A 12,018-nucleotide genomic window follows, 5' to 3' on the forward strand; every position below is an offset into this window, starting at 1 on the left:
AAACTTCTCTACGCTGGAAGAATATCTTAAATCTTTTTTAGAAAAAAGTAATACAAAAGCATGTCGAAAATTCACGAAAAAGTCAGTCAAAATAAATTCTTGAAATATTCATAAAAAATATTAAAAAGTCATAAAAATCGCTCGTATCGCTTGTCGCGTCAAGTCTGAGTGTAGGGAGTCCAAAAAAAGCATAAAAAGCCATGGTCAAATTTTTTCGTGGGAAAAAAAAGTAATACTATAGCATGTCGAAAAAAAAGTGAAAAATCGACAAAATTCATAAAATGTTGTAAAAATGATTTAAAAGCCGTAACATATGCTTGTGTATCGCGTGTCAATCAAAGTCTGGGTGAAGTGAGTCCTAATAAGCCATAAAAAGGGTTGTTCATGGCTGGCAGGTGGCCTAGTGGTTAGAGTGCAAGCCATTTACCCATGTAAACATATATGCAGACGACACCGGTTCAAATCCCGCCTGGAGGTCCTTTGCTGCATGTCACGTCCCCATCTCTCTCACATGCTTCCTCTCTGTCCACTGCTAAATAAAAACTTCTCTACGCTGGAAGAATATCTTAAATCTTTTTTAGAAAAAAGTCATACAAAAGCATGTCGAAAATTCACGAAAAAGTCAGTCAAAATAAATTCTTGAAATATTCATAAAAAATATTAAAAAGTCATAAAAATCGCTCGTATCGCTTGTCGCGTCAAGTCTGAGTGTAGGGAGTCCAAAACAAGCATAAAAAGCCATGGTCAAATTTTTCGTGTCGAAAAAAAAAGTGAAGTGAAGTGAATTGATTTAAAAGCCGTAACATATGCTTGTGTATCGCGTGTCAATCAAAGTCTGGGTGAAGTGAGTCCAAAACAGTCATAAAAAGGCTTATTCATGGCAGGCAGGTGGTTGAGTTGTTAGAGTGCATGCCATTTACCCATGTCTGCATATATGCAGCAGCCTCAGGTTCGAATCCCGGCTGGAGATCCTTTGATACATGTCACTTCCCCCTCTCTCTCCCATGTTTCCTCTCTATCCACCGCTAAATACATATACGAAAAAAGCCACGAAAAAGTCATAGTATAGTATGTCGAAAAAAGTAATGAAAAAGTCATAATATAGTATGTCGAAAAAAGTCATAGTATAGTTTGTCAAAAAAAGTAATGAAAAAGTCATAATATAGTATGTCAAAAAAAGTAATGAAAAAAGTCAATGTAGTTTGTCGAAAAAAAGTCATGAAAAAAGTCATAGTATAGTTTGTCGAAAAAAGTTACGAAAAAAGTCATAGTATAGCATGTCGAAAAAAGTCATAGTATAGTATGTCGAAAAAAGTCACGAAAAAAGTCATAGTATAGCATGTCGAAAAAAGTCATAGTATAGTTTGTCGAAAAAAGTCAGTATAGTATGTCGAAAAAAGTCATGAAAAAAGTCATAGTATAGTTTGTCGAAAAAAGTCATAGTATAGTATGTCGAAAAAAATCATGAAAACGTCATAATATAGTTAGTCAAAAAAAGTCATGAAAAAGTCATAATATATTATGTTAAAGGAGCTCAGTCTAATACTAGAGCTACTGAGGTATTTAACTTCGGAATAACCTGGTTGACACGCCTCGCCGATATCGCTCTCATACCGCATTGAATGAATGTCCACGCTGTCCGTTGAGTTGCGACACAGTGGGTTTATTGCTATGCATTGCCCAAAACAAAGAAAAACAATCAAACAAACAAAACAGCGTCATGAAGAGCGTCTCCGCGCCATAGCGGTTGAAAACCGTTTGCCCTTCCGGGTAGGGGCTGAACAATGCCACCTATATACACCGCGACCCCACACACACAATGAGTGAATTACACCAGAAACCTCAGAACACAACCAAACACATTTGGCTCCTATATATTATGTCGAAAAAGCCACGAAAAAGTCATAATATAGTTTGTCGAAAAAAGTCATGAAAAAAGTCATAGTATAGTATGTGGAAAAAAGTCATGAAAAAAGTGACGAAAAAAGTCATAGTATAGCATGTCGAAAAAAGTTACGAAAAAAGTAATGAACAAGTCAATGTAGTTTGTCGAAAAAAGTGACGAAAAAAGTTATGAAAAAGTCATAATATAGTATGTCGAAAAAAGCAATGAAAAAGTCATAATATAGTATGTCGAAAGGAGTCATAGTATAGTTTGTCGAAAAAAGTAATTATAGTATGTCAAAAAAAGTCATGAAACGTCATGATATAGTATGTCAAAAAAGTCATGAAAACGTCATAATATAGTATGTCAAAAAAAGTCACGAAAAAGTCATAGTATAGTATGTCGAAAAAAGTAATGAAAAAGTCATAATATAGTATGTCGAAAAAAGTCATAGTATAGTTAGTCAAAAAAAGTCAAGTAAAAGTCATAATATAGTTTGTCAAAAAAAGTCATGAAAAAAGTCAGTATAGTATGTCGAAAAAAGTTATGAAAAAAGTCATAGTATAGTTTGTCGAAAAAAGTCATGAAAAAAGTCAGTATAGTATGTTCGAAAAAGTCATGAAAAAAGTCAGTATAGTATGTTCGAAAAAGTCATGAAAAAAGTCATAGTATAGTATGTCGAAAAAAGTCATGAAAACGTCATAATATAGTATGTCGAAAAAAGTCATATAGTTTGTCAAAAAAAGTAATGAAAAAGTCATAATATAGTATGTCGAAAAAAGTCAATGTAGTTTGTCGAAAAAAAGTAATGAAAATGTCATAGTATAGTATGTCGAAAAAAGTAATGAAAATGTCATAGTATAGTATGTCGAAAAAAGTCATGAAAAAAGTTACGAAAAAAGTCATAGTATAGCATGTCGAAAAAAGTCATGAAAAAAGTCAATGTAGTTTGTCGAAAAAAGTCACAAAAAAGTCATAATATAGTATGTCGAAAAAAGTCATGAAAAAGTCATAGTATAGTTTGTCGAAAAAAGTCATGAAAAAGTCATAGTATAGTATGTCGAAAAAAGTCATAGTACTGTATGTCGAAAAAGTAATGAAAAAAGTCAGTATAGTTTGTTGACAAAGTCACAAAAAATAGTCATAGTATGTAAATGTATTTCAATTAGAAGAGAGGAAATTAACCAATGATATGAACTTAATCAAATCTATGGCCCCTCAAATATGAAAGTAAAAAAGACATTTTGTATTAAAATCCTGAATTATAAAATAAAGGGTCATATGCAAATGTACATATTTGAAATATTTATTGATACCACTATGACATTCATGAACACAAGATGACATTGCCTTAATGTTGTGATACTGTAAAAGAGTTCCTTGTTTCTGACGTATGCATGTTAAAACAATGTGCCATATGCACCATTCATAACACTCTTTGAATTCAGCTCTTATAGAACAGCTTTCTTTGTTTTATAAACAAGCACAAACTATGTTGTCTTCAGACAAAAAACAAACAAAAATAAACTGCTTCTTTCAAAGGTTCTGAATCATGAATGAACAGAAAGGTCAGACAAATGTTAGCATTAACATATTAAATATGAACAGTAGCATGATAAATGTGACAGCATTTATCTAAAGAAGTCAACCACACAAGAATAAAGGTCATACGTTTAGATAAGAGGGGGACATTTACTGTTGTGGTTGATTGTGGTGTAACTATATGTATTCATGTTTTGGTGGTTTTTCTGTTTTTTTTTTTTCTTCAATAAAGAACCAGGAAAAATAGTAACAGTGATAAAAGTTGAGATCTGAACTTGAAGCCATAAGTGTGTCATTAATGACTTTAAATCAGGTTTTCTACAGTTCCTACCTCTAGTGCTGCAGACGTATTGAGCTCTGCTGACACAGTAACATCCTGTAGCCCTGATCCCTTAAAGCTATCCAGAACCTTTTCACAGACCTGCCCTATGACACCATCAGTGTCTTTCCTTTGTCCTGAATGGTTGTCAGCAATTGTCTCGTCTTCCTTTGCGTCTCCTGCAGGCTGCAGTCGGATTTCACTATACTCCGCCGTCTTTGAGGCCAGGCCTCGGATCTCCCCTTCCCCGAGCACAGCCTTCGACGTAGCCTGGAGTTTAGCAAAGTCCACATTGGCATAGTGAAGAGAATCTTCCTCCACGATTCCTTCCTCTTCCAGAACAGCTTTATTGGCATAAATCATATCCACATTTGAAGAGTTGGTCTACAAGGAAAAACAAGAGATGTGCTGAAGTAATGGAGAAGAAATGGTATTTCTTTGCTACACAATTAGACCCAATGAGATGATATTCGCTCCATTGAAACCATAATTTTATCTTGTATTGAATACTTAAAGGCAGAGTAGGTCATTTGGATTTTGAGTTTGAATGCATCACTGAACCGAGTAAGCCCCGCCCCCTAGTGCACACAACAAGGAAGTAAGCATTGACAGGCAGCCATTTTTGATTTGACAGGGTTTATACAGTCCTGCCACGCCCAGAGATGACTTTTTTTTTTCAGAGCATTTAATATATTCATTGCTATCGGTATTTTACAAGGATATCAAGCAATATAACAGAAAGTGTTTCTGAATACAATCACCTCCTCAACCTTTAAAGTAAATGGTATGTGCCAAAAACAGAAGAAGAATTCATATAGAGTTTCTTTCTGAATTAAATAACAGCTACCAGCCCACAATCAGAGAGCCGGACAGAAGCAATGTATCTAACTATGAATCAGCACATGTGTGCAAGGATGTAAACTCACCCCATTAGCAACCAAAAAGTCAGAAGTGTCCACCAAACCCTTGTTGAGTGAAAGGCTGCCTTTCCTTTTCCTACAACCAACACAAAAAATGTATTGTTTATATACAGTCATTTATTATCTTTTATTAAATTCTTTCATTTCATGAATGTTCTGTGGCAGCAATTGAAATTGACGCCCAGCAAGCGAATTGAAACCAGTTTCAAAAATGTAAACATCGATGTCCGTGAAGGCGTCAGCTGCTGTCTTCCAGTTATGTTTCCATGTTTCTCACCTGCAAAAGTAGAGAAGCAGCGGGACACACACCAGCAGCATCCCCAGAGCTCCCGCCGAAGAGCCGATGAAAAGGGACAAAGCATGGAGGCCTGAAACACAGATGGTGTCTGTCAGCGAAGGAAAAGGTTAATCAGAAGTGCAGCATCCTGCAGGTTCCTCTACCTAGCTGGGTTTCGCTGGAGGATATGTTGAAGGTGAAACTATCGGAGCCCAGTGGGTTGATGCCGAGGCAGACCAGAGAGGGCATGTCTTCGTCCAGACGGTGCAGGGTGATGAAGCTCCTCGTGCCCGCGCTCCCCAGGGGAACTTCCCTGATCGGGATGGCCGCGGAGTGATTGACAGGCTCCCCGGCCAATTCCCAAATCAGAGAGGGAGGCGGGTTCCCCTGGACGTCGCAGGAACATCGGATCAGGGATAAAACCTTGACACAGCGTGAAGAAGGCAGGATCTCCGGAGCAACTGAGACAGAGAAGGTAACTAGCTATTTGCACATGCTCAAGGATTTAGGATTAATAAAAATAAATCAATCTCACATATGACGTCAATATTGGTAGGCGTCGAGTATTCAGCTCCGTGGACATTTACAGCTTCACAGTAATAGCGATCCTCCGAGAGTTTGGTCACATTGAAGGTGAAGTCTCGCTCGAAGCCCATCGTCTCCTGTTCTCTTCCCGCCACTCTGAACCAGGTGACATTTTCCGCCGCTGGATTGGCGATGCTCTCGCAGGTCAGAGTCACGGAGCTGCCGTCCAGCACTGGACCAGAGGGCTGAAGAGACACCGAGGTGTTCCTGGGGGGATCTGAGGAGAAGATCACCTTTACGTTAGACAGGCGTTCAGGCTTATTGCTTATTGATTGGGAATGCACAATTCATGTTCCCCAACTAATGATTCAAGGTTGATTTGCAGCAGGCTTTCAGGCTGTAGCGATTTGTAATTTTAAGTTGGCGTCACACAGCGTGATACCTTTCATAAAAAGAGCGTTTGATGCCTTTCATTATCATCCTAAGATTAACACAAAAGCACATTTTTGTTTTGGGGGAAGTCAAATAAAGATAAGATAAAGCGGCAAATTTACGAGATTATAAAGTGGAACAATAACAAGATTATGAAGTGGAATTTTTTTTTAAAAAGTCGGAAATTAACAAGTCTATAAAGTCATATATTTACGATGTTAACAACAGGCATATATGCTAGCTAATTTCCCATGGATCTACTTCTTTCTCTGAATACGGCCACGTTTTTTCCCCTCTACAGTGGCCCTAGATTTTTGTCGTAGATAAAAAGGGGCAACTGAGCAAACTCAAATATATTAGGGGTGAAAGATCTATGGATGCTACAGTGCATTAAATAATGAGAAGCAGGAGGCAAAGTACCTAAAATCACCAAGAATGAATTTGGAGATGTGAGAAAACATGTTCATTTTCTGTCTATAGAAGGAGTCAAAACATCTCCACACAAATGAACACATACAACGGAGCTCGTTCATGACGGACCGCTGACACAGACTTTGAGGTTCTGTCACGCAATGTGACAGTGTGTGCTACTGTCCACAGCAGAGACGCTGTGTTGAGTCTTGGCTCCGGATCATGTTTGGGTGTCCACAGCTGGAGATACAGTAGAGCCATGTTCAGCATATGAACACACTGAGACATGGATGCTTTTGTTATTTGTTATCAGTGTGAATCAATGTCTTCACTGTGGAAAAATCAACTCACATTGAACGTCCAGCTGAATCCGCGCTGAAATCTCCTCTCCCAGCTCATTATTCACCGCACAGTGGTAGTTACCGCTGTGACTCGGGTCGACGGCGTTTATAACCAAGCTCGATCTGGGCTCCTCATCCTCCTCCTCCTCCTCCTCCTCCTCCTCCTCCTCCTCGTCTTTATACCAGGTGTAGTTGGTCACAGGTGGGTTTGCACGGGTCCTGCAGAGCAGAGAAACACAGCTGCCCTCCAGTATAGGACCACTAGGGTCCACGATTACTGTGGTCTCCTTGGGTGGATCTGGGAAAAAAACAAAAAACATGCATGGCTTCAGTCCATCAGTGCTGGTGAATATTTGTGATCCCTCTAACTTACATTGTACGTCTATCTGAATGGTGGACGAGTTCTGGTTTCCGTATCCGTTACTGACTGCGCAGTAAAATCGGCTGTGCTCTTCTGAGACGGTAGTTGTGAGGCTTTGCTCCGAACCCACCGCCGTCGCCTGATCCCCATCCACTCTGTACCAGGTGTAACTGTCCACGGCTGGATTGGCGTTGGAGTTGCAGGTCAGCGTCACCGTGCTGCCCTCTTCTACGGGGCCGGGGTAGCTGACCGACGTGTTGTTTGGAGGATCTGGAAGAGATTTTATTTTAGATCTAATGAGCTTCAGATAGGACAGCTGTTTTTCCCCCGTTTCTGCTTTTTGTGCTAAGCTAAGCTAACCAGCTGCTTGGCTGCATCTTCATATTGAACACATGAGAGTGGTATCGATCTTCTCATCGAGCTCTCTGCAAGTGTGTTTGTACTCACTGTCAAACTATCCCTTTAAGAAGTACGACATGCCAATATTACAACTCAATTGAACATGTCAACCTCTTTGTAATAATCAGTGCTATATAAGAGGTTGAAACTACTTAGATTATTAATATTGATAAAACATTTATACAGCTTTATGAAAGTAATTATAAGTTATAAATTATAAGAGTTACCAGGCAGCAATAATCTTAATCTGCAGTTGTAAGGATTAATACACTGATTATGTGCAGATGTTATGCTCAAGGAGGATAAACAAACAGAAATTTATCAAAAAGTTTTAAAAAAAATTATGTAAAATGAGGTGGACTTTATATGATGTGTATGACGGAATATAAGGTCCACTGTAGGAAGAAAATAAATGGAGACGACAGAGGTGGGGAATATTCAGAGAAAAAAAGTCAAAATAAACACCCACAAGATGAAAATTTCATCCCATATAAATAAAACCAACAATAACCATCAACAGCCGTCACCCTAAGGACCTTAGCGAGGCGTTGTCACACGTTGTGACGTTATTAATTTGAAAAATAAAAAAATGCGTACATTCATGGGAAGTTAGCTAGCATAAATGCTGGTTGTTAGCATCGTAATAAACTTGCAAATTTGTCACTTTTTAAATTCGCAAACTTGTGACTTTTCTTCCCGGAATATTGCCCCAACCCCTCAACGCCATTTTTTTTCCTACAGTGGCCCTTATTCACCATCGTAGCTTAAACAAAAACAAAAAACATAAAATCGTCAGAAAAGTACTCACAAAGAACACGGAGGGTCAGACCTTTTTCATATAAAAGGTCACTGTTGCCAGCGTGTCGGGTGTAGACAGTGCTGCACAAGAACCTCTGTCCATTGTGGAGGTAAGAGGCGGTGAAGTTCATAACAGAGGTCATGGATTTAGTTTCTGCGTTCTCCTCGATGTCGCCTACAGTCGGGGTCCACGTCAGAGCCGGGGGGAGACTGGGACAGGGAGCTACAGCCGAGCAGTTTAACCTCACCGGAGTCCCTTCTTCCACCTCCAGCCTGGACGGTGTTATCGTCGGCTTGGGAAGAGAATCTGAGGAGTCAGGAAAACGAGGAGTTAGGAAAGAGAGAAACCAAAAAGATGTGTAAACGTGTAAAACAGGAAAGAACACAAACTGTGAGTGGTGATGAGGACGCTGGGTGGAAAGTTGAACTTCAGATCGTTGTCGCACTGCAGCCTGAAGTAATATCTGTCATAGTGGTCCGAGAGCAGGTCGTCGAAGACGGTGGTGCAGTCCTTCTGGCGCAGGACGCCCGTTAGGTTTCCTTGCACGATGTTTAAGTTTGGCTGGAGGCTGGAGTCGAACACCTGCGTTCGGCTCCAGCCTCTCTTCCAAATGGCTTTACAGGAGTCGTCCAGGTGGTGATCCCAATCAGAGGGCAAGCTGAAAGTGCATGGGACCACCACACAGGATCCACTTAGACCCTCGACTGTCTGAGGTATGAAGGCCGCCCAGTGTTGGCATGAGCTACCTGAGGTGAAACCATAGCAACAAAATAAATGTCAGCCAGGGTTAACAGAAGATAAGAAGGAGCACACACCCACAAGAAGTCAACGTTAAGACCAAAAGCAGATTTTTTGCAATATCTGTGAGTAATTGTGAACGTGTGAAAGACACAGAAAAGCATTAAAGTGTGGAAAACGTTACCTTGAAGTAGACAGAATATGAGGAAAACCTTCACAGCACCCGTCATGCTTTCCTGACAGGCTGGTGATCCTACAGAGAGGGACAGTCCTGGACACACCACAAGTATTCATTATTATTTCCTGGTTAACTATTACAACATGAATATTCAGGGTAATCTGGAATAAATCTTGTTCTTAGAGGCAAATCTTGGCATTGACTCTAAAGGTTTGTTTCTTAACAATCTGCCTGTGACTTTTGATTTTTGTTGCTGAAAGTAATAAACGTATAAAGATAAAAAATAAGTAAGTATTAGTTGGAATAACAAATCTTTAAACATTACTGCATTAACTTAGAGCAGGATAATATTTCTGTAGTAAATAATGTGCTTTTCTCCACTGATAACAAATTAATTTGAATTTGAATTATATATATATATATATATATATATATATATATATATATATATATATATATACTAATAACCATATTAAATGGTTTGCAAATTGATCCCGGATGCAACTACAACCATCAGAACAATGCAGCAGAAAAAAAAGGTAAAACATGAATATGATAGATGGACTTTTTAATAAAAGTGAGAAAACTCAAATGATATCGACTTAAATAACGTATTTAACAGTTTAAAATGAACTAGACTGCTTCAGTTGATGAATGTTTGTGATAAAGAAATAACTCTTTCTGTACAGCTCCACTGGATGTCCTAACATGTTAAATCAGACATTTTATAGCTGGAATTAATCTGAGTTTCCCGAATATTCAGTCTTACCTTACAGCCAACAATTATGTTCAGCATACAATGTCTTTATTTTCTGGAAAAAAGAGCACGTGAGGTTGAAATACAAACCGCCTGACTTTATCATGAAGCATCGTATAATACCCCATTCTTTGTTTTTGAAATTGATGAAGAAGCAAATAAAGGTTTTTACCAGCATTGAAGGGTCAGTGGTAATAATCCAACAACGGAGTCATGTCAGACTGGTGGCTCGTCTGGGTGGGACGCGCAGCTCTTGAAAGATTTGTGAGGGAAGTGTTCATCAGCACAACAGTGTTTTCATTCTGTCTGTAGCACAGTAACGTAAGTCTCCTCAGTTCTTCTCTGTCGAAGGGAATCACACGAGAAGAAACCAGAGCTGTGTTATAGAATATGAACGGGATTTTAAGAGTGGGCAGCTCTTTTGCATATTCCACAACAAAAAGGACTAAAATGCGTAATATTTCCACACAGGTGCTCACTGTTTCCTCAGAACACTTAGCTTTTTAGAAATAAAGAGGAAGTGAAAGGAATCAAATGAAGGTTAAGACAGCAGAAAGAAAGACAAATGGAATGTGACTACTTGCGTAAAGACGTAATATCATTATGAATAGTTGATAAGTTACTCATATATATATATATATATTAGAGCCTGACCGATATATCGATATTATCAGCCGATATTAGGCATTTTCCAAACTATCGGTTACTATTGGTATCGGCATTTATAATGGCCGATAAATGAATTTTTTTTAAATAAAATAAAAACGGACAAAACACCCTTTTGAAGCTTACCAAGTCTTTTAATACTGGTAACTTTGGTTGTTGTTGTTATTGTGTTTTTGTTCAAAGGACTTTAAGTTTTATATCTGAAGTTTGTATTTTTATGCATTTTATTTATCAGAACTTTAATATATTTTGATGTTCCTCTGTTCCGTTGTGACAATAAAATAAACAAGTTTATTTTTAAACTGCATTATCATATTATTCTAGTGAAGACTAAATAACTACAAATAACTAATGTTAGGGAAATCTGTTAATATTTTGTTACTTGTTTCTGAAAAAAAAAAAAAAAATCGGCCGATATATCGGAATATCGGATTTTTAAATCAACAAACAGACAAATTTGTATCAGTATCAGCCTTCAAAATCCTTTATCAGTCGGGCTCTAATATATATATATATATATATATATATATATATATATATATATATATACTGTATATATATATATATATACATATATATACATTTTTTATGTTGGCTGTATCTCCAGAACGGTAGGTCGCAGAGACTCGGTTCAAAGTTCGGTAGAACTTCGGTACAAAGACTGGCGTGTTCAGAAGGGTCGAATTAGACAGACGCCACCCACTCCCGAGTCTCTACGACCCTCCGTTCCTAAGATATAAGCAAAAATGTCAAAATTAGGGTTAGTGTTTTTTTTACTGAGCTGAGCTTCCATACATATCTGTTGAGTCGAAATAAATTAATTGCACTTGAACAAATCGGCAACAAGGCCCAGCAAAGAAATTAAACGTATTCACATGAAAACATTAACGGGTCTGCAGGTTTGCAAACACCAAAACACACAACGCAGTGGACTCATTTACAGAGATGTGGGGACCTCTAGTGGCCGATAGAAACAACTGCAACATGCCAACAATTAGAAACTGCATCGACGAGCTCTCGGATCACATCACGTGCAACAATGCTTTTAAAATGTTCCACTGCACTCAGCCCCATTAGAAACAACTTAATTAACTGGTTTTTAATTATTTGCATTTCAACCTGAGAATTCCTGGTTCGAAACGGAGCTGAAACAGAAATCAAGTGTGAACTTTAATCATCTCAAATCACCTTCGTTTCTTTGCAATGAGGAAAGTGATCTTTTAATTGGCCGAAAGATAACTAAATTATTTACTTTACCATGATTATTAAAAAATAAATAATACCCACAAATTAAAAACAACTGCATGAACCCTTGTGGCACATAAAATAATATAATACATAATCGATATAATTAATCCGATCCAAGTTATGTAAATTATAATTGCACAGATCAGAGAAAACTATGCGCCATAACGATGCGTTAGAATAAGTAAATTGGTGTTTTCAAGAAACTGCAAATAAAAATGAA

The 12,018-nt window shown here is 38.0% G+C and overlaps 2 protein-coding genes across 3 annotated transcripts in view; both read right to left on the reverse strand.

Moving 5' to 3' along the window:
* inpp5b (inositol polyphosphate-5-phosphatase B) overlaps nt 1-12,018 on the reverse strand; it is a 101,646-nt gene that overhangs the window by 41,057 nt on the left and 48,571 nt on the right. The window lies entirely within an intron of this gene.
* Nucleotides 3,210-10,168, reverse strand: LOC311023979 (myelin-associated glycoprotein-like). Of its 2 annotated transcripts, XM_084026122.1 has the most exons (12): nt 10,057-10,168; nt 9,897-9,939; nt 9,134-9,220; nt 8,601-8,957; nt 8,221-8,517; nt 7,026-7,283; nt 6,663-6,950; nt 5,479-5,745; nt 5,108-5,404; nt 4,944-5,034; nt 4,673-4,742; nt 3,210-4,130 (listed from the first exon to the last, which is right to left on the reverse strand). In XM_084026122.1, the coding sequence occupies exons 3-12, from the start codon at nt 9,177-9,179 to the stop codon at nt 3,732-3,734; spliced, it is 2,370 nt and encodes a 789-aa protein (XP_083882248.1). In that variant the 5' UTR covers nt 9,180-9,220; nt 9,897-9,939; nt 10,057-10,168; the 3' UTR covers nt 3,210-3,731. The 2 variants fall into 2 exon arrangements, with proteins under 2 accessions (XP_083882248.1, XP_083882249.1); XM_084026123.1 differs by lacking the exon at nt 9,897-9,939 and having other exon boundaries at nt 10,057-10,109.

Source organism: Eutrigla gurnardus (genome assembly GCF_963514095.1).
Source record: "Eutrigla gurnardus genome assembly, chromosome: 14".
NCBI lineage: Eukaryota > Metazoa > Chordata > Actinopteri > Perciformes > Triglidae > Eutrigla > Eutrigla gurnardus.

Excerpts from the sequence above, each read along its gene's own strand:
- LOC311023979 (XM_084026122.1), bottom strand. The coding sequence starts at position 9,179 with ATGACGGGTGCTGTGAAGGTTTTCCTCATATTCTGTCTACTTCAAG. Across the intron at positions 8,518-8,600 it reads CGTCCTCATCACCACTCACA|ATTCTCTTCCCAAGCCGACG; the intron begins GTTTGTGTTCTT and ends CTGACTCCTCAG. Across the intron at positions 5,035-5,107 it reads CTCCAGCGAAACCCAGCTAG|GCCTCCATGCTTTGTCCCTT; the intron begins GTAGAGGAACCT and ends TCTGTGTTTCAG.